Source organism: Polypterus senegalus, chromosome 4 (genome assembly GCF_016835505.1).
Source record: "Polypterus senegalus isolate Bchr_013 chromosome 4, ASM1683550v1, whole genome shotgun sequence".
Taxonomy (NCBI): domain Eukaryota; kingdom Metazoa; phylum Chordata; class Cladistia; order Polypteriformes; family Polypteridae; genus Polypterus; species Polypterus senegalus.
Genome location: NC_053157.1, coordinates 181,380,723 through 181,402,885, shown reverse-complemented (window position 1 = coordinate 181,402,885; position 22,163 = coordinate 181,380,723). Strand labels below are relative to the sequence as shown.

Here is a 22,163-nt window from a genome sequence, read left to right as displayed (position 1 = left end):
TGCCGCTCGCTTTCTGGTTGGGGCAAGAAAGTTTGATTCAGTTCTTCAATATTAGCTTCTTTACACTGGTTGCCTGTCAGTTTTCGAATTGATTTTAAAATCTTGTTGCTAGTTTTTAAATCTTTACATGGGCTTGCTCCTGCCTATATATCTCAATTGTGTTTTTACACCAGCCATCTAGAGTGCTTAGATCTTCTGGTCAGTTGTCTCTTGTTGTCCCTCGTACTAAGTGTAAAACTAAGGGGAACAGGGCTTTTGCAGCTGCTGCTCCTCACCTGTGGAACTCTTTACCTCATTACATAAAGGAGTCGTCTACAATTGAACTGTTCAAAACAAGATTAAAGACTCATTTCTATTCACTTGCATTCCGTGACCATCAGTAATACTGATAGTTTCCTCACTGTGATTATGTAACATTACTTCTATTTATTATTTTATTTATGTTCATTTATTTTATTTCTATTTATGTTATTCATGTTAATTGTATGTTTTTCTTTTATTCTATTACTGTAAAGCACTTTGGCCACAGCACACCTATGTTGTTTTAAATATGCTAAAAATACCTCTTATAGGTTCTGATGCTGGCAAGAAATGTGACTATGATTCAGCGTGACACGTTTCTTGTGTTGTCAATCTCCTGGTTCTTTATTACATTCTTAAAAATTACCATTAACATGAACTACCAACACACTTGTCATTAAACATATACAACATTGGCAAAGATATGACTTTCTTAGCTTAGTGTAATTGTTTTTTTATTCATCCCAATATCCTTGAGAATACCAAATTCACCTTGTAGGAGATAAATGAGTTCAAATGAATATGATTACCCCCATGTAGACCTCACTGCTTGATGTTTTAAGTACCACATAATTTTAAAGAATCAATGATCTTTTAAAAATAGTGACTGATAATTGCCCTTACCTAAAAGGATTTGGATATCTCTGCCAAAATGCAGAAACAACCTGGTCCCATGAGCTCTTGATCTCAGTCTCACTAAAAAAATGCTTCACCATGGTTCCAACTATTACCCAATCAGGGAGAAAATAAACTCAGAGGTAAAGCTGAAAACAAAAAAAAAAGGCAATTAGATGAAGTATGTAAGGAAGATGAAGTATCAACACACATTACACTATTAGTGAATATTTCATGTGTTACTCTAGAATAAAAACAAATATACATTTTTTTGTAAAATGAAATAATTTATTGAAAAAAAACAAATATACTAAAATTCTGATATCTAGCAACTCCTTATAGTAAAGCATATTAGTATTTGGAACATTTTTAAAATAATTAAGTAAAATATTCAGTACCAGAAGGAGTTGCATTTTGTGTCTTTGTGGACCTGGAGAAAGCATATGACAGGGTGCCTCGAGAGGAGCTGTAGCATTGTACGAGGAAGTCGGCAGTGGCACAGAAGTACGTAACAGTTGTACAGGATATGTACGAGGGAAGTGTGACAGTGGTGAGGTCTGCGGTAGGAGTGACAGATACATTCAAGGTGGAGGTGGGATTACATCAGGGATCGGCTCTGAGCTTTCTTATTTGCAATGGTGATGGACAGGTTGACAGACGAGATTAGACAGGAGTCCCCGTGGACTATGATGATTGCTCATGACATTGTGATCTGTAGCGATAGTAGGGAGCAGGTTGAGGAGACCCTGGAGAGGTGGAGATATGCTCTAGAGAGGAGAGGAATGAAGGTCAGTAGGAATGGGTGGAGAAGAGTGTCAGAAGTAATTTGTGACAGACAGTTATCTGTGACAGATGGTTATCAGCAAGAATGAAAGGGAAGGTCTACAGGATGGTAGTGAAAACAGCTTTGTTAAATGGGTTGGAGACGGTGGCAATGACCAGAAAGCAGGTGACAGAGCTGGGGGTAGCAGAGTTAAAGATGCTAAGATTTGCACTGGGTGTGACAAGGATGGACAGAATTAGAAACGAGAACATTAGAGGGTCAGCTGAAGTTGGACAGTTTGGAGACAAAGTCAGAGAGGCGAGATTGTGTTGGTTTGGACATGTGCAGTGGAGAGATGCTAGGTATATTGGGAGATGGATGTTAATGGGAGATGGATGTTAAGGATAGAGCTGCCAGGGAAGAGGAAAAGAGGAAGACCTAAGAGAAGGTTTATTGATGTGGTGAGAGAGGACATGCAGGTGATGGGTGTAACAGAACAAGATGTAGAGGACAGGAAGATATTGAACAAGATGATCCGCTGTGGTAGCCCCTAAACTAAAATATGCATTACCTGCCACTTAGCAGAATTGGTCTCTCATTATATCATATTCTCTATGAATCTTTCTTAAAAATAATGTCTAGAAACTTTAAATTGTTCTTTACATTATTTTTAGATATCACAGAAGAATGCAGAAGTTAACATTAGTCATAGTTCCCTAGTACTAGGTTGTTGTACCGTGTTAGCCATTATGAATGTAGAGAAAAGCCAAGCAAAATGACACCTAAACTAAAAAGATTACAATATGTAAGCTTTCGAGGCAACTCAGGCCCCTTCTTCAGGCAAGATGTAAATCTCATAGTTCCCTTAAATTAAAAATAGGCCATATTTAATAAAAATGTCAATATGTATGTATTGATGGGCAAATTTTCTGATACAGAGCCCTAGCACATTGTTTGTCCTTTTTTGTGTTGAATGGATATAAAATGTTCACAAATAACAACTTCACTGTGTAAGAATTATCAATTAACATACAAGTGATTTTGGGCCAACTAGAACAAATAGACCAATCCAGCAATAATGCATAGAAACTTAATACTATGTTTTTTAATACTATGGATGTAATCTTGAAAGTCAAACACATAAGTAATGCTTTTCAAGGTTCAAGGCTCAAAATATTTTAATTGTTTCTTATGCTGTGAAGTAATTTGAGACTGGTGTATTATTAAATTAAGTGCTTCACTACATACATATACAATTTTACAGAATTAGTGGGGTTAATCACATTTAATAATAAAGAATTCTTAAATTAACTTATTGACAATTCCAGTTAAAGAAGAAGCAAAAGGTGAGCCTGAATTACCATAGAAAATGCAACAACAATTTATAACACATATGCAGTTATCAGCAGCTCCTTTTCTTTTACATTCATGTCAGCCTCTACTAATGACACTACATGGTGTGCATATGTGCTCAAATGAATGGAGGACAAAAGAAACAAACACCAAACACACACTCCTGACAGCTTCAATAACTAATCATGTTATATATGTGTTCAGATGAAACACTCAAGCAAACACATTTGTGGCCTGCAAATACAGAGATATTTTCTCAATTCCTTAGAAAAGTACAAGATAATATTAACACACACAGTCCTTTCACCTAACCATACACTAAGGAATTGGAGGTGAACCCAGACCAAGCCTATTTTTATCTCATATTGATGGGCCAGAGATTCAAACGAAACTACAGAAACTTAAATTTTCACTTACTAAAACAATACCTTAACTAGGGCAGCACAGTAGCGCAGTGGTTAGCGCTGCTGCCTCACAGTTAGGAGTCCCAGGTTTGCTTCCCGGGTCCTCCCTGTGTGGAGTTTGCATGTTCTCCCTGTGTCTGCGTGGGTTTCCTCCAGGTACTCCGGTTTCCTCCCACAGTCCAAAGACATGCAGGTTAGGTACATTTGCGATTCTAAATTGTCCCTAGTGTGTGGTGGGTGTGTGTGTGCCCTGCGGTGGGCTGGCACCCTGCCCGGGGTTTGTTTCCTGCCTTGCGCCCTATGTTGGCTGGGATTGGCTCCAGCAGACCCCGGTGACCCTGTAGTTAGGATATAGCGGGTTGGATAATGGATGGATTACCTTAACTATGCCATTTCTCAACCAGTCAAATTCATGTAATTAAACCAGCACCAATGCAAAAATACACTTCCCATCACTCTGTGGCAGACAATCTGATCAACACCCACACAGTTTCAATAGCAGCACTGGCAAAAGCATGATATCATCAAGGGTAACAGTTCCTACATTTTTTTCTGTCCTTAAGCACTTTGTACTAAAAATTCCATTGCCTTGTGGAATTACAACATTTATACAATACAATCAAGTTATTTTTGTATAGCCCAGAATCACACAAGGAGTGCTGCAATGGGTTTTAACAGGCCCTGTCTTTTGACAGCCCCCCATCCTCAACTCTAAGAAGACAAGAAAAACTTCCCCGTAAAAAAATAGAAGAAACCTTGGGAAAAAAATTCAGAGAGAGGACCCCAGGTAGGTTGGGCGTGCAATGGGTGTCAAAAAATGGGGTAAATATAACACACAGAACAGAACAAAGTAATCCTCAGTACAATACATCCATCCATCCATCCATCCATTCTCTTCCGCTTATCCGAGGTCGGGTCGCGGGGGCAGCAGCTTAAGCAGAGAGGCCCAGACTTCCCTCTCCCCGGCCACTTCTTCCAGCTCTTCCGGGAGAATCCCAAAGGCGTTCCCAGGCCAGCCGGGAGACATAGTCCCTCCAGCGTGTCCTGGGTCTTCCCCGGGGCCTCCTCCCGGTTGGACGTGCCCGGAACACCTCACCAGGGAGGCGTCCAGGAGGCATCCTGATCAGATGCCCGAGCCACCTCATCTGACTCCTCTCGATGCGGAGGAGCAGCGGCTCTACTCTGAGCCCCTCCCGGATGACTGAGCTTCTCACCCTATCTTTAAGGGAAAGCCCAGACACCCTGCGGAGGAAACTCATTTCAGCCGCTTGTATTCGCGATCTCGTTCTTTCGGTCACTACCCATAGCTCATGACCATAGGTGAGGGTAGGAAGGTAGATCGACTGGTAAATTGAGAGCTTTGCCTTACGGCTCAGCTCCTTTTTCACCACGACAGACCGATGCAGAGCCCGCATCACTGCGGATGCCGCACCGATCCGCCTGTCGATCTCACGCTCCATTCTTCCCTCACTCGTGAACAAGACCCCAAGATACTTGAACTCCTCCACTTGGGGCAGGATCTCTCCCCCAACCCTGAGAGGGCACTCCACCCTTTTCCGGCAGAGGACCATGCTCGGATTTGGAGGTGCTGATTCTCATCCCAGCCGCTTCACACTCAGCTGCGAACCGATCCAGAGAGAGCTGAAGATCACGGCCTGATGAAGCAAACAGGACAACATCATCTGCAAAAGCAGTGACCCAATCCTGAGTCCACCAAACCGACCCCTTCAACACCCTGGCTGCGCCTAGAAATTCTGTCCATAAAAGTTATGAACAGAATCGGTGACAAAGGGCAGCCCTGGCGGAGTCCAACTCTCACTGGAAACGGGCTCGACTTACTGCCGCAATGCGGACCAAGCTCTGACACCGGTTGTACAGAGACCGAACAGCTCTTATCAGGGGTCCGTACCCCATACTCCCGAGCACCCCCACAGGATTCCCGAGGGACACGGTCGAATGCCTTTTCCAAGTCCACAAAACACATGTAGACCGGTGGGCAAACTCCCATGCACCCTCCAGGACTCTGCTAAGGGTGAAGAGCTGGTCCACTGTTCCGCCACCAGGACTAAAACCACACTGTTCCTCCTGAATCCGAGGTTGACTATCCGACGGACCCTCCTCTCCAGAACCCCAATAGACTTTTCCAGGGAGGCTGAGGAGTGTGATCCCTCTATAGTTGGAACACACCCTCCGTCCCCTTTTAAAGAGGGGACCACCACCCCGGTCTGCCAATCCAGAGGCACTGTCCCGATGTCCATGCGATGTTGCAGAGACGTGTCAACCAAGACAGTCCTACAACATCCAGAGCCTTAAGGAACTCCGGCGATCTCATCCACCCCGGGCCCTGCCACCAAGGAGTTTTTGACCACCTCGGTGACTTCAGTCCCAGAGATGGGAGAGCCCACCTCAGAGTCCCCAGGCTCTGCTTCCTCATTGGAAGGCATGTTAGTGGGATTGAGGAGGTCTTCAAGTACTCTCCCCCACCCACAACGCCCGAAGTCGAGGTCAGCAGCGCACCATCCCCACCATATACGGTGTTGACACTGCACTGCTTCCCTCCTGAGACGCCGGACGGTGGACCAGAATCTCCTCGGCCGTCCAAAGTCGCTCTCCATGGCTCTCCAAACTCCTCCCATGCCCGAAGTTTTGCCTCAGCAACAACGAAGCCGCGTCCGCTTGGCCTGCCGGTACCTATCAGCTGCCTCCAGAGACCCACAGGACAAAAAGTCCTATAGGACTCCTTCTTCAGCTTGACGGCATCCCTCACCGCCGTGTCCACCAACGGGTTCGGGATTGCCGCCACGACAGGCACCACCACCTTGCGGCCACAGCTCCGTCAGCCGCCTCAACAATAGAGGCACGGAACATGGCCCATTCGACTCAATGTCCCCACCTCCCTCGGGACGGGTTGAAGTTCTGCCGGAGGTGGGAGTTGAAGCTACTTCTGACAGGGGACTCTGCCAGCCGCTCCCAGCAGACCCTCACAACACGCTTGGGCCTACCAGGTCTGACCGCATCTTCCCCACCATCGAAGCCAACTCACCACCAGGTGGTGATCAGTTGACAGCTCCGCCCCTCTCTTCACCCGAAAGTGTCCAAGACATATGGCCGCAAGTCCACGACACGACCACAAAGTCGATCATCGACCTGAGGCCTAGGGTGTCCTGGTGCCAAGTGCACATATGAACACCCTTATGCTTGAACATGGTGTTCGTTATGGACAATCCGTGACGAGCACAGAAGTCCAATAACAAAACACCGCCGGGTTCAGATCGGGGCCATTCCTCCCAATCACGCCCTTCCAGGTCTCACTGTCATTGCCCACGTGAGCATTGAAGTCTCCCAGCAAAACGAGGGAATCCCCAGAAGGTATGCCCTCTAGCAACCCGTCCAGAGACTCCAAAAAGGGTGGATACTCCAAACTGCTGTTCGGCGCATACGCACAAACAACAGTCAGGACCCTTCCCCACCCGGCGGAGGGAGGCCACCCTCTCGCCCACCGGGTAAACCCCAATGCACAGGCTCCAGTCGGGGCAATAAGTATGCCCACACCTGCTCGGCCTCTCACCGGGCAACTCCAGAGTGGTAGAGAGTCCAGCCCCTCTCAAGGAGATTGGTTCCAGAGTCCAAGCTGTGCGTCGAGATGAGTCCGACTATATCTAGCCGGAACCTCTCGACCTCGCAAGCACTAGCTCAGGCTCCTTCCCTTCAGAGAGGTGACATTCCACGCCCCAAGAGCCAGTTTCTGTAGCCGAGGATCAGACCGCCAAGGTCCCCGCCTTCGGCCACCACCCAACTCACACTGCACCCAACCTCCTTGGCCCCTCCCATAGGTGGTGAGCCCATGGGGAGGAGGACCCACGTTACCTCTTCGGCTGTGCCCGCCGAGCCCCATGGGTGCAGGCCCGCCACCAGGCGCCGCCATCGAGCCCCACCTCCAGGCCTGGCTCCAGAGGGGGCCCGTGACCCGCGTCCGGGCAAGGGAAAACGTTGTCCGCAGTTTTTATTTTTCATTGGAGGCTTATTGATTGGAGGTTTATTATTATACAGTACAATACAATGCAATATAAATATTACAAGTACAGAACAAAATGCAAGAGTAGATGATACCACATAATAGGATTTAGATTTATTCAGAGTCCTTGAGACATCAGCCATCAAACTTCGACCCCCTACTGACCTTTATCTTACAGTATGTCTTTTTGTCTTATCTTCAGTTGTGTTTAGCCAAATTCTATTTACAAAAAAGACAGTTTTGCTCACTTTATTTTGATCTGAGACAATTTTTGAAAAATGTACGAATCCAAAGTAACTTATGCAGTACACAGCATTAACCAATCTCTACCTATTATGACATTACATTTGACATCATCTTTGCAGTGAGATTTAGCCCACTATCAAGAACCTGATCAAGCGTGCACTTCCTTTTACTGTGTACACCACACATGAGAGTAAACCAGAAATGCACATCCTTCCATTTTGAAAAGTATGATGTCACTGTTGTCCACCTGCATATTACTATTAACTTCAAACCACGACTCAACCACAACCGTTAGTCACATTCTGAGGTAAGCAAAATACAGACGGAATAAAAAAAAATGCAAATTACATGATGACCTAAACTACGATGGAACAGAGTAAACCCTGATTTTTTTTTTCTATAGCTCATGGAGATGCTGTTTTTATGGAATGTGATGCAAATTGAACAACGGAAGATGGTGCCTTTCAGTGAGTAAAAGTAATTACTAACTTTTCTTTTTTTATTGATAGACATTTATTCACTGTATAAAAATTCAGAGCCAGGTTTTTGCTTTAATGCCAACTATTTAACCAGTTTTCTGCCTTGAATGAACCAACTTTTACTCACCTTTATATCATTAACATTAACTAATACCTCTGCATTATCCTCCACATAACCGTAGATGCTTTACTCACTCCATTCACCCAAGCATCTATACAGTGAACCCTCGTTTATCACGGTTAATCCGTTCCATACTCTACCGTGATAAATGAATTTTTGCGAAGTAGGATTCTTTATTTATAAATCGAATATTTTCGCAGTTAAGAGTATAGAAAACCTGTTTACGACCTTCTAAATACGTTTTTTAGCATTATTAGAGCCCTCTAGACATGAAATAACACCCTTTAGTCACCATTACACTTGTATTACCCAATATATTTGACAAAATAAGAGAAAATAAGACATATTAGACGTTACAAATATCATATTACTAGGCGCACTCGCCTTTTAAGGTGACCGACTTTTATCCTCAATTTTTGTGCGCTCCATGTGTACATCAGGCATGTAAGTGTAGAGAATGAGAACATCAAAGTGCCCATTCATAACATCTCCCGAAAACCTAAGTTTTTTATCCCCTCAACTGCCTGTCCAAAGTCGTACAATGTCAGCCCGAATATGTACCGCTAAAGACGGAGTTTCATGCACTAAATAAGCTATAGATGAGAATAAGCAAGCACCATCTCCCTGATATTTACTACGCGGTGAGGCATTTGTACTCCATCAACATTAATTATTTCCAGAGACATAATTTTGTCTATTTTTCCAGCGCATCGCGCACAAAAGCAAGGGAACGATGACAGCACCAGAACTCTGCTCACATCGCGCCGCTCGCCTCAAGCCGCAAGTAGTAAGTCTGTAATAAGCGGACAATCCCGAACGCTTTTATATAGTAGATTATTGTACTGTACATTTAATTGCACACAACCACTAACCTATGAAGGCACGACCTCAGTAGGAGAGTCTTCAGAGGTGGTGCAGTATCTTCAGCAGGTGCGTTGTTGTCTTCAGTAAAGAAGTACTAGGAGTAGGCAGTGGGTGTCGTGGTGCGCGGCTGAAGAACATCTTGATAGGCAGTTGCTGGCGCTGTCTTTTCATATGCGTGAGGAGGCTTTTGTAGGGTATTGCCATCTTTACTAATATCCAAGAGTTTCACCTTCTCCTGGATAGTAAGCATCTTCCTCCGGCGCTTAGTTTTATTGTCAGAAGGCTTAGAAAAAGCAGCACGTTTAGGAGCCATCGTAGGGCTTAGATAAAAGTTCTCAGAAGGCGCATGCATAGTGACGTAAGTGTGTATGAGAAAAAAATCGCGATAGAGTGAAGCCACGAAAGTCGATGCGTGATATAGAGAGGGATTACTGTACTAATAAAAGGCAAAGCCCTCACTGACTCACTCACTCATCACTAATTCTCCAACTTCCCGTGTAGGTAGAAGGCTGAAATTTGGCAGGCTTATTCCTTACAGCTTACTTACAAAAGTTAAGCAGGTTTCATTTCAAAATTCTATGCGTAACGGTCATAACTGAATCCTACTTACATACATATATACGGCCAAGCCTGCAGCTCGGTCGGCGTGTGAGGCGGAGTTGTGTCCCCCATCACTACGCCTCCCACGTAGTTGGCTGCCTGCCTATATTGCGTCCCCAGTACCCACGCCTCCCACGTAATTGAGTGCCTGCCCATATAAGGCCATCCGTCAGCAGCAATCCAATAGACACGCTGACGCTAAATATTTGCAGAAAAATCAAAAAGTTAATACCGGGGATGCCTGTTAAACATCTTTGATTCACGAGTAGCGATTTGGGTGGTGAGATGTCTATCGAGGTGATCACTGTAATATTTATATGTCATTGAAATGTATTATTATCAGGCATGGTTTAGGCACCTATGTCATCAGGAAGGCACCAGAAAAAGGGACCTCAAGGTTACTATTATGGAAGTTAATTTACAGCACGGATGCCGTGAATGTAAGAGCTGTAATAAATAAAAGTTCCCCTGCATACTTTAAAAGAAAGTCTCGCCATCATTTCATTTTTCACAATTTGTGAAAACAAGACATGGTGTCAGAATAGAGGACAATCATGGATTTTGTTGGAATTCCCTCACCACAAATTGACTGGGATTCTCTTAACCTGCCGGGAGAATAGAAAAAGTTCCGACAGCACATGGAGCTGATGTTTTCTGGCCCGCTAAAAGGCAAAGACGAGAGTGAGAAATGCAGCTACCTGCTCCTGTGGACTGGGGAAAAAGGAAGAGACATTTTTAACACATGGGACTCTCACCCAGCAGGAAGCCAAGGTACTGAAAACTTATTATGACCATTTTGAGGCGCTTGTCATGCCTAAGACGAATATGATATTCGCGAGATACAAGTTTAATGAGAAGACGCAGGGTATAAACGAGACTTTTGATCACTTTGTAACGAAGTTAAAATTGCTGGTGAAGGACTGTGCTTATGCAAACGAAGATGAGATGGTCAGGAATAGACTAGTGTTTGGCACAAACCCAGCTAAATTGTGACAGAAACTTTTAAGTGCCGGGTCTGAGCTAACATTAAATAAAGCCGTGGACATCGCAAGATCACACTAGATAGCACAAGCACAGCTGAGAACCTTTGATGCATGTACTCCGAGCGGCTCATGTGAACTGACTGTGAACGCAGTATGCAGACAACAAGCAAGAGCTCCAAAGAACGCTGAACAAAAAACGCATTACACAATTGAAAAGGCAGCAAAAGAATATGAAACGAGTGACACATACAAGCATATTCATAAATGCAGCTACTGCGGAAGCAAAGCACACGATGGAAAAAGTCAATGTCCAGCTAAAGGAAGACAGTGTAAAAAATGTGGTAAATTGAACCACTTTGCTAAAGTTTGCAGGACTGGGAAAGGTAAACCCGTGCATGCAGTGTGTGATGTCTCAGATAAAGAGGAAGACAATCTGTTTATTGATGCAGTAAGAAAGGAACAACCCTCTGCATCTGAACAAGCCTTTGAGGACATACCAATAGGAAAGCACAATGTAAAGCTTAAGTTTAAATTAAGTTCAAATAAAATACAAATTAAAGAAAAATACAAACTATAAGCACAGACCGACATCATATAGGTTCCACAAGATAAAAAGTACTTCCTCACCACTTTTACATAAGTCAAGCACAATTCAGGCTTTTGGTTTAATGCTTCATCACATTCTTGCAATAGTTCATCTTTTTGTTTTCCGTGCTCTTTTCTTTTTTCAATAACACATTTCTTTAATTTTCTTTGTAACAATCTGGTCTAGAAACAAGGTCAACCTCAAAATGGAGGATTCAACTGTAAGTTTAGCCAACCATGGAAATCTTGCACTGGAGCAATGATACATATCTATCCATTTCTTTTCTTCAGTATGTCATCAGCCAGCATAAATTTTTTTCTTTGGCATTTTAAGCTGCTGCTGCTTCTTTAATAAAATTTGTCCCCCCAGAGTTTTTATTATTGCTGTCTCTCAACAGTTCCGGTATATTTGTTGCTAGATTTAACTTTTTGATGTGATCTGCATTAAATCTACCATTGGTAGTTTTGTAATTAAAAAGAGACAGCATAATACATGCTACCTTCTTTATGATATTTAACGTGATTCCACTAATGTTTGGACTGTCTTTTTCATAGTGATTATAGTTATTTCAGTCCCCTCTATACTGACCAATATTACACACAATTATATCTATATTTCTAAATTTTATATACATATACTGTATTGTTCCTTTGTGTTTTCTTTTAATTCTCATCTATGCACTAATAATCTCAAAAGACCACCACCACCTTCTGGGAAATTTTATGTATACTGAATATCAGTTTGAATGCTAAGCAAAGAATTTCTTTCTTCCTTGTAGCATTACCAACTGTTCATTTGGCATTAGAAAACTGCAAGCAAACCTTATTTAGTCAGTCAGTCATTGTCCAACCCGCTATATCCTAGCACAGGGTCACGGGGGTCTGCTGGTGCTCAAATACTTTAATATAAAGACTGAAAAATGAGCCATTTAAAAAAATCACTGTTTATTATGTCACATGTTTATAGTTAAATAAATATGATTTATATCAGTGACACATATCCATGAATCATTAAACCTGCAAATCCAGTTTATTGCTGCAAGGGATACAGATTATCCCTGTTGCAGTAAGCACAACAAAGAAACGCCATGTGCAGTGTGCCAGTCAATAGTGGGGCACACTCACACATATCGGGCCAGTTTGTAGATGCCGATTAAAACACACTTCTTTGGGATGTGGAAAGGAAACAGAAGTGCCTCAATAACACACATTTTTATTGCAATTATTGAGAAAATATAGTGAGAAATCAAGCAAAATTACACCTTTTATTGGCTAACTAAAAAGATTACAATATGCAAGTTTTTGAGGCAGCTCAGGAACTTCTTCAGGCTATTATTGTAAACTTTACTTATTAAAATAAAATTTAACATGAATATTAATAGATTTAGTAATCTACACGGCTGAATTCTGTTCAACTCTGCAACAGAAATATTATGTACCAATAACGGCGAATACACTTGACTTGAGCATTCATAGTTTTTATCCTCTTTCTCTGTATGTTTAGCATTTGTTTGCTCAGAGGTTGATGCGCTTGCTGCTTCCTGAGCAGCTCTTCTTTTCTCCACCCTAGCATCCCGTTTCTTCTCTTCTTTCGTCTGCATCTGTTTACGTTAAAACTGATTAAGTCAGTGTTTGTGCTGCAATTACTTAGTACATTTTCTTTAATTTTTCACCTAAGCTGGCACTTAAATCTTCAATCTGCCTCAAGAATGATTTAAGATAGGAAGAAGTAGGGGAAGTGACGGCAAAGGTGGTGGGGAATGAGAATGGCACCCACACGCATGCGCCGCACAGCCAACCTGCTGGCTGCTGACGAGAGTTGATTCTACAATAAAATAAAAAACAAAAAAACACACTGCACCCATATTTATATGGTTTCAAAACTGTATTGTGTGAGAAGGATAAAATTGAAAAGCTCTACATGTTGTGAGAAGTCAAGCAAAATGACACCTTTTATTGGCTCATTAAAAAGATTACAATATCATATTGACTTCTCACTACATTCATAAAAGCTAAAACGGTACAACACTCTAGTACTAAAAGGTCTAAAGAGGAGAACTGCTATCAGAAAAACAGACATAATTACAAGGATCTTTACTACTTTGCAAATTACAGTATAAAACAGACACCTAAGGCACATCAGTGGACACATTTCACCTAGATTTTAAAACAAAACAAAGAACCAACAATAGATCTGTACCAAGGTAAAATGAAAAATAAATGCTAGTTTAAATTAAATTGTTTGAATCTTCAATGATTTCAGTGTGTCACAAAATATAGCAGTAGTTAGCAAGCCAGATAGGGTCAATGAATGATCTGAAGATGGGGTTTTATTGCTTGGTGTCATCCATGTTCTTTGATATCCTTACAAACACCCTTTTTACATCATGATATCGAGCCCGGCTACCATGTAAATCTTTTTCAGCCCCATTCTTTTCCGCCATTAGCCAACTTACAAGTACAAGCTATCTCCACTTGTTTCTACTCAGCCCATGCCTTATGACCTTTACAGTTATCATTTCTCTCCCCTCTGTATTCCTCTCTAGTACATCATACTTATTAACCAAACTTGCATAAAGGTTTTTTCTCCCAATCATAAGCATTGAAGCTAAGTGTTACACATGCCCCCAAACATTCCTCATAACAAAGTTGTCTTTTCAGATTTCACATATAGGCCCCTCATTACAGCATTCCATCCATTCATGCATCTGTTCACTGCCAACTACTGTCTATACGTTTTCATACACTGAAATAACGCTGATGATGAAAACAAATCAATTAGATGCCCACCTCCTTGTAGTTCACTGCAACTTATCAAATACCATTTCTACAGGTACACATACTGTATATAATTTGGTTTCTTTTAACTATGGTTTTCTAACATCTACTTCATTAAGAAGATATCATGCATTATTCACTTCCCAGACATATATTTTTTTTTTTACTCGAAAAACTTGATCACTCCATAACAGATCATGCTACATGTAATCTACCAAGTACTAGTCAAACTGGACCGCAAGCCCGAGTCATGGCAATGATGAAGTTATATATGACTGATAACGGTGGGTACTCGGATATAGGTACTCCGAAATTGGGGGTGAGTAGCTAGGAAAGACTGCAGTCAACGTACCAATGACAAACCGAGAGGAAAGCTGACTTCATATATCAGTTTAAGAACAACTACGATCATAACTGCAAATCTTTCTTAAATATACGAAAAAAGAATACATTTGAGAGGAAAAAAAGCATGCGTTTAAAACGACGCCTTAAAAACCTGAAAAAATAGCTAAAACTGTGCTGAGTTTGAAAATAAAAGCTCATACTGCATAAGCATCATTATCACCCTTTAAAGCATTACTCTTTAAGATCCTTTTCAGGTAACCGAACAAGACTAAGACTATCGCGCACACATAGATCCATTACACTAAGATGACAGGAGATTTTCACCTTATGGATATGACTGCAGTTCGTCATGGCAAAGCTCCGATCCATGAACTACATACAAGCGTGATCATCTGCCGGGGTATAAAGTGTTTGTAATTCTGTCCTAGTAGTCAGCAATAACGCACATGACCTGGACCTTCACTTCATTTCCGACTGGTGACAGGATGAGGAACCCATTATGGCTCCACCTTCTATCGATCCACACCAAGAGCATTCATTCTAAAGCACGGCTACGTCTATTTTACACTAGTCAATCAAACTTACTTGGCTGGCCAGCCCCGCCGAAATCTCTTCAATTAATCCCTGATCACCTCTGCGACTCAAAGAAAACATCCATCTTCGTAATAATCAGCAGAGCAAGCGCTGCCTCTCTTGCTCTACATCCGTTATGCCGTTACGCCACGCGTGTAGGACATGTCACCGGAAATCCCGCCCACATGACCTAACGTAGAGGCAGTTCTTAATCTAATTGCGCGAGACTGGTTTGCTGTATTACGCATGGGACAGTTGGGTGAGATAAATAGGAATGAGAAAAATGAATTTGAGCAAGGGATTGTCATCAATTGCTACTTCCTTAAAACTTCACATAAAATATGTGTCTTAAAGTGAAAAAAGAAAACTTCCATGCATGTTGTATGTACTGTTTAGAGTTGCCTTACTGTATGTGGTTTGTTCTTTCATATCGCCTGATAATTCTCTCATTCAGTTGTAACGCACATGATCAAGTATCCTTTATGCTATGGGATAGTAATGTTTTTCTTACCTTTATCTTATCAAAGTCCCCAAAGATGCAGAGTAAGACTGCACGTGAGTCTCGGCCAACGTTCAGTTTCAATATTTGTTTATACTTGCTATTTAGTCTGGTAATACTGTACTTCCATTTGAAAGAATTTAATTTTAAACTTTTTAACTTTGTAATTAAAAGCAATAAACAGTAATTTCAAAGTTGTGAATAAATAAATGTTATTGGAGTTACAGGAATTTGATAACTGACAGGTTAGAAGAAAAAACTCTTTAGGAAAGATCACATTGATGTGTTTTCATATATAGTTATGAAATTAACTAATTACAAATTACTAAACATTTTGTAAGACAGGATAGTGGGAGTTTAAGAATAGTAAACAAAAATATTTTTACATTGTAAAATTTTTAATATTTCAACCAAAACCAGGGTCAGGATTCAGTGAAAAAAAAATCTTTATCAGCAGCAGAAATGATGCTGTCAAATTCATACCTCACACTGTGTGATAGAATGCCATGTACACATGTTAATTTTCTTCATCTGCTAACCAATAACGTCTCTCACGAGATGTCCTCACAATGATTTTTCCCATACTGCCGTACAAGCTTGGTCTGCCAGTCTGAAATACTATTGAGTCTGTGGCTATGAGTCATTCCTTCCTTATTGGGCAAGGACATAGCATGCACAAGTATTTCAGTCTAGTAGAACATTACACTTTAAGCATTGTCACTCAAAATACCAAGAATGATACCCACCCTGGATGCCTAGTACTCTCCTTTCACATTGTGTAGTTTCTGTTATTCCCGTAAATACATGCAAAATAGCCTGACTCTGGACAAAGTGTCTCTTTTAAAGCACTAGTAGATTGCTGAATAATGGACTACTGCTGTAAATGGAAACATTAAGATATTTGTCCTGTTCTATTAAAGTGTCAAAAGAAACAGTACTTTGTCTGTATGGTATTATCTAATTGAAAAAAGCAATATTCAAATTTTTATTTTTTCATCATTTGGGGGTTTCAAACTGGTACATCCCCAACTGTTGAAAACTGTAAATAATGCAAAGATGTGCTTTCTCATTTTTAAAAATTTGTTGTCAGATTTACCAAATTATGTAATTCACAAATGACTCATAATTGCAAAAACAATATCAAGTTCTAAATAATATAGCAGTAGAAGAATAATAGTTATATTTACATAGAGAAGCGTATCTATTAATTAAGTCGTGTCTATTCAGAATTGCTATTAATTATGGCACTCATGCCTTTGGGGTGTTGGAAGAAAACCCAAACAGACACAGGGAGAAGGTGCTTACCGCACAATGACATTGATCAGGTGGTGACTGAAAAGCAGCATACTGGAACTGTAAAGTGGCAGAAGTTATCACTATACCACCACCCTGCCCAGCACTGTTTTTAAAATATAACAGTTGTATATCAACTCATATATTACAGCTATTTTTTTTCCTACAGATGTGAAAAGACTATGGAAATCAAGTTGTGTGACAACACGGGAGGCTTGGATTTTACTTTGTGTTGTGTCATGCAGCTCAATGATATATGGAATTACTTATTAAAAAGAACTAAAAAGGAAAGTATGTTCACATTTATAGTATGTACACAGTTTACCTGTGTGCAACGTGCTGAAATGATGTATGCTTTGTGGCATGCTGAAAGTACCTATTTGAAAAAGAATAGAATGTGGCCATATTTTAACTTGGTCGGCAACTTTGTGTGCTGTGGAATTCAAACAATACTCAGATTTAAAAGCACATTGACACAAGGCAGGGTGTATCTACAGATTTATGCTCTTAACATAATATTCTGGCAGTTGACATTTCATAACAGAAACTGTGATTTGTCAGAGCAGGTGATTCTTTTCCACCTTTCAGTCATCAATTCTTGGTGATCACATGCTCACCATAGCGTCATCTCCCGGCTTATAGCTGACAGAACTGGAACTTGGCGTTTAGTCCTCTGCTCCTGCAGATCAACATATTGTGCATTTGGATATGCCCTTTTATGCACTACTGTTGAAGAGTTTTTATTTAATTCCGTACCCTTTATTTGTTAGCTTTTATGAGTCTAGCCAGTTTTCTCTGACCTCTGTCATTAAAAAGTTGTTTTCATCTGCAGAAAAGCCACTAACTGAATACTCTTTGTTTATTGCAACATTCACGATAAACTGTAGAGGCTGTAATGTGCAAAAATGCCATGAGTCCAGCAGTTTTTGAGATGCGGTAACCACCACCAGCCATTCCACAAACCAGAATCCCTAAACAACAACATTTATTTATATAGCACATTTTCATACAAATGATGTAGCTCAAAGTACTTTACATAATGAAGAAAGAGAAAAAAGACAAAATAAATAAAAAAATTAGAAATAGGGAACATTAATTAACATAGGATAAAAGTAAGGTCCGATGGCCAGGGAGGACAAATGAAACAAAAAAACTCCAGACGGCTGGAGAAAGAAATATAACCCTAAAGAATGTTCTCCCCATGTCCACATGGGTTTCTTCTGGGCACTCTGGTTTCCTCCCATAATCTAATAGCATTATACATTAGTTGGATTGCTGAGGCCAGATTTATCCCAGTTACACGTATGTATGCATGTTCACCCTGTGATGGACTTGTTCCTGCCTTGTGCTCTATGCTTGTTGAAATAGGCTCCAGGTGCCATGTGACCCCTACTCTGAAAAAGTGTATTTGGAAAATGGATAGATTGAGTGTGGTGTTAACAATAAATTTGTGTCTCACTGTTCTATTTTAGTAGTTCTTTGAAAGGTGACAAAAGTAATACATTTTTAATTATATGGCCAGTGGCTCTGAGGGTAAGGATCTGCACTGGTATCCTGAAGGTTGCCGGTTCGAATCTCTGTAAATTGCCAAAAGAGATCCTACTTTACCTGGCCCTTGAGCAAGGCCCTTAAACTTCAATTGCTCCGGGGGTGCTGTACAATGGCTGACCCTGTGCTCTGACCCCAAGGGGTATGCGGAAACTAACAAATTCCTAATACAAGAAATTGTATAAGGTGAAATAAAGAACAAAAAAAAATTGTTTCTCTGTTTATGACTCTGCTGTCATATGCCTGTGCAGCACTACAAATCTTCATGATAATAAACCTCTTCTGGGGTTCCTTTATGGTACTGACTTTCTATTTTTGGTTCTCAGATTAAAAAAAAATAAATACCCATGGTATCGAGAGTTGTATTTGGAGTTATTGTGGGGTTTAGAAATCATTTTTCATGAAATGTACATGTAATGTATTACAGTTCGAATCGAGACATCCTTTGAGGTAGAGGGCGCTCTTACAGAGTAAAAGATCCTTGTTTCTGAATTATTTAGTTTTCTCTGTTTCTCTTCGTTGGCTTCGCAATTAGTGCGGGGTCTCGCGGGGAGCGCCTTTTGGTTCAGTTAGTTGCCGCCAGGTGGAGGAAAAAAAAAATAGTAAACCAGACTAACTTAACGGTAAGTGCAGAAAGATAACATGGATAGGTCATATTTAGACAACATTCATGCTGGAATATTTGTGTTCCTGGCTACTACGTTCACTGATTTTTTCTTACACGCTTAAAACTCTTTTGCACTCGAAGAACAAGAGTAAGCTTCGTATTACGGTTGCTCGGAATCCACAGACGTCCGCGTTTTTTTCTTATCACATTCGAAGTTTTCTATATATTTTTTTCCAAGTTGTACGGCTTGCTGCGTGGTGTGCCACGTATGTACGCACTTGATTGTTTGGTATATAAAAAATCTATTTTCCCGCCGGTTTTTTACACGTCGGTTGCCGGGGTTGTTATCTGTCTGCCTCCCTCCGACGTGAGCTGAAGACCTGCGTTGCTCCCCAAGCTAACTTGGTTGTTTGTTTGTTTGTTTGCTTGCTTAGCGGGGAAGCTTTGGCCGATGTACAGATCTATCAGGAATTTACAGTACAAGATAGTAAAGAAATAGATAATTTCAAATTCGTGTTGGGTTAATTTTCTAACTCGTGAGCCTTTTTGCAAGGTGTGACGCAAAGATGGAACCGATATTGAATGGGACGCGCACGGACTGATTTCACCCCGTACCAGCTTTCCATTAATTACTTTACAGGCGTTGTAGTTTTTACTTTTTGCAGCACACCGACTCAAGGCTTAAATTATTTTTGCACTTGTAGGGCTTCTTTTTGAGAATTAAATGCTTCTTCAAATCTGGTACGTATTTTATCATTGAGCCTGGTATCTATTGGACATTTTACAGAAACTCGTACACAGTTTTATGACTCAATTTTTAAGGGTGTTAAATTATATGAAAGTTGTAAAATAGGAAATCTTCCCTTACGGGTTTCTTTTCGCATTCAGTATTTTAAACTTTAAAACACCATTGTTTTAATTAGAAAACAGTAGCATTAAAAAGTGTTTTCAACAAGATAAATCAGTGTGAAAATTTGTAGGTAAACAGAAGTATGAATGGGCAAGCAGCGCATTTAAGAACGTGACTCATTGCAGGTAAAATGTACTTCAGATTGTTTTGGTTCTAGTATTAACGTCAGCGCTATTATTCAAAACTGGTTATCTACAGCTTGTGAATATTAGAGTTAATCACATTTAATAACTTTGATCCATGTGTTACTCTGACTCATTATGTAATTACTATTTTATATTTTGTTCTTAGAACAGTGGTTCACTAAGTGTGCCCGGCTTCTTTACAGGGACGCCGCGAAATATTACAAATTTTTCATATTCATTGTGATAGGACGCGACATTTGGCGGACCTAATGCAAACCAGTAACTCGGTTAGTAATGACTTTGCGGAAGCCTCCACAAATGGTTACTAGATGGCTTCTTCTTTTGGTTGCCCCCGTTAGGAGTTTCCACAGTGGATCATCTTTTTCCATAACTATGTCCTCTGCATCTTTTTCAGTTACACCCATCATCTGCATGTCCTCTTTCACCACATCTATAAACCTCCTATTAGACCTTCCTCTCTTTCCCTTACCTGGCAGCTCTATCCTTAATATCCTTCTCCCAATATACTCCACATCTCCCCTCTGCACATGACCAAACCAACGCAATCTCGCCTCTCTGACTTTGTCTCCCAACCATCCAACATGAGCTGACCATCTATTGTACTTGTTTCTAATTCTATCCATCCTTGTCACACCCAGTGCAAATCTTAGCATCTTTAACTCTGCCACCTCTAGCTCTGTCTCCTGCTTTCTGGTCAGTGCCACTGTCTCCAACCCATATTACCTAGCTGGTCTCACTACTGTCCTGTAGACCTTCCCTTTCACTCTTGCTGATACCTGTCTCTCTCAAATTACTCCTGACACTCTTCTCCACCCATTCCTCACTGTCCCGCACTCTTTTTCACCTCTCTTCCAAAAATCCTCATTACCTTGTACTGTTGATCTCAAGTATTGAAACTCATCCTCCTTCGCCAACTCCTTGCATCCTCACCATTCCACTGACCTCCCACTCATTTACACACTTGTTCTATCTTGTTCTTACTGGCCTTCATTCCTCTCCTCTCTAAAGCATATTTCCACCTCACCAGGGTCTCCTCAACCTGCTCCCTACTATCACTGAAGACCACAATGACCTCGGCAAACATCATAGTCCACGGGGACTCCTGTCTCTGTCAACCTGTCCATCACCATTGCAAATAAGAAAGGGCTCAGAACCGATCCCTGATGTAATCCCATTTCCACCTGTCACTCCTACTGCAGACCTTACCGCTGTCACACTTCCATTGTACATATCCTGTACAACTCTTGTGTACTTCTCTGCCACTCCAGACTCCCTCATACAATACCACAACTCTTTTCGAGGCACTTTCTCCAGGTCCACACTCCTGGCCATCTCTATGCTTCTCCATCAACATCCTCAGAGCAAGCATCGCATCTGTGGTGCTCTTTCTTGGCATGAAACCATACTGCTGCTCACTAGTCATCACCTCACTTCTTAACCTAGCTTCCACTACTCTTTCCCATAACTTCATGCTGTGGCTCGTCAATTTTATCCCTCTGTAGTTACTACAGTCCTGCTTATCCCCCTTATTCTTAAATATTGGCACCAGTACACTTCTTCTCTACTCCTCAAGAATCCTCATTTTCCAAGAGTCCATTAAACAATCTGGTTAAAAACTCCACTACCATCTCTCCTAAACACCTTCGTGCTTCCGCAAGTATGTCATCTGGATCAACAGCCTTTCCATTTTTCATCCTCTTCATAGCTGTCCTTACTTCCTCCTTGCTAATCCGTTGCACTTCCTGATTAACTATATCCACATCATCCAACCTCTCTCTCTCATTCTGTTCATCAGCCTCTCAAAGTACTCTTTCCATCTGCTCAGCACACACTCCTCGCTTGTTAGTACGTTTCCATCTTTATCCTTTATTACCCTAACCTGCTGCACATCTTTCCCAGCTCGGTCCCTCTGTCTAGCCAATTGGTACAGGTCCTTTTCTCCCTCCTTAGTGTCCATCCTCTCATAGAACTCATCATACACTTTTTCTTTAGCCTTCACCACCTCTCACTTCACCTTGTGCCTTATCTCCTTGTACTCTTGTGTACTTTCTGCATCTATCCCACTTTTTCTTCGCCATCCTCTTTTTCTTTATACTTTCCTGTACGTCCCCATTCCACCGCCAGGTTTCCTTTTCC

The 22,163-nt window shown here is 41.3% G+C and overlaps 2 protein-coding genes across 6 annotated transcripts in view; one reads left to right on the top strand and one right to left on the bottom strand.

Moving 5' to 3' along the window:
* The window catches only part of prelid1a (PRELI domain containing 1a), an 87,582-nt gene extending 72,402 nt beyond the window's left edge, over positions 1–15,180 (bottom strand). For 2 of the 3 annotated variants that reach the window (XM_039751726.1, XM_039751728.1), the window contains exons 1-2: positions 15,037–15,180; positions 925–1,064 (exon numbers count right to left, since the gene is read on the bottom strand). In XM_039751726.1, coding sequence (XP_039607660.1) covers positions 925–1,016 — 92 coding nt within the window. In that variant the 5' untranslated portion in view covers positions 1,017–1,064; positions 15,037–15,180. Of the gene's footprint in view, positions 1–924; positions 1,065–14,775; positions 14,914–15,036 lie in introns of those variants that run through there. The other variant, XM_039751727.1, reaches the window with a different exon arrangement.
* Positions 15,181–18,907: 3,727 nt separating this feature from the next.
* The window catches only part of haus3 (HAUS augmin-like complex, subunit 3), a 35,116-nt gene continuing 31,860 nt past the window's right edge, over positions 18,908–22,163 (top strand). For all 3 annotated transcript variants that reach the window (XM_039751724.1, XM_039751723.1, XM_039751725.1), the window contains exon 1: positions 18,908–18,987. The gene's annotated coding sequence lies outside the window, so the exon portion shown is untranslated. The remainder of the gene's footprint in view (positions 18,988–22,163) is intronic.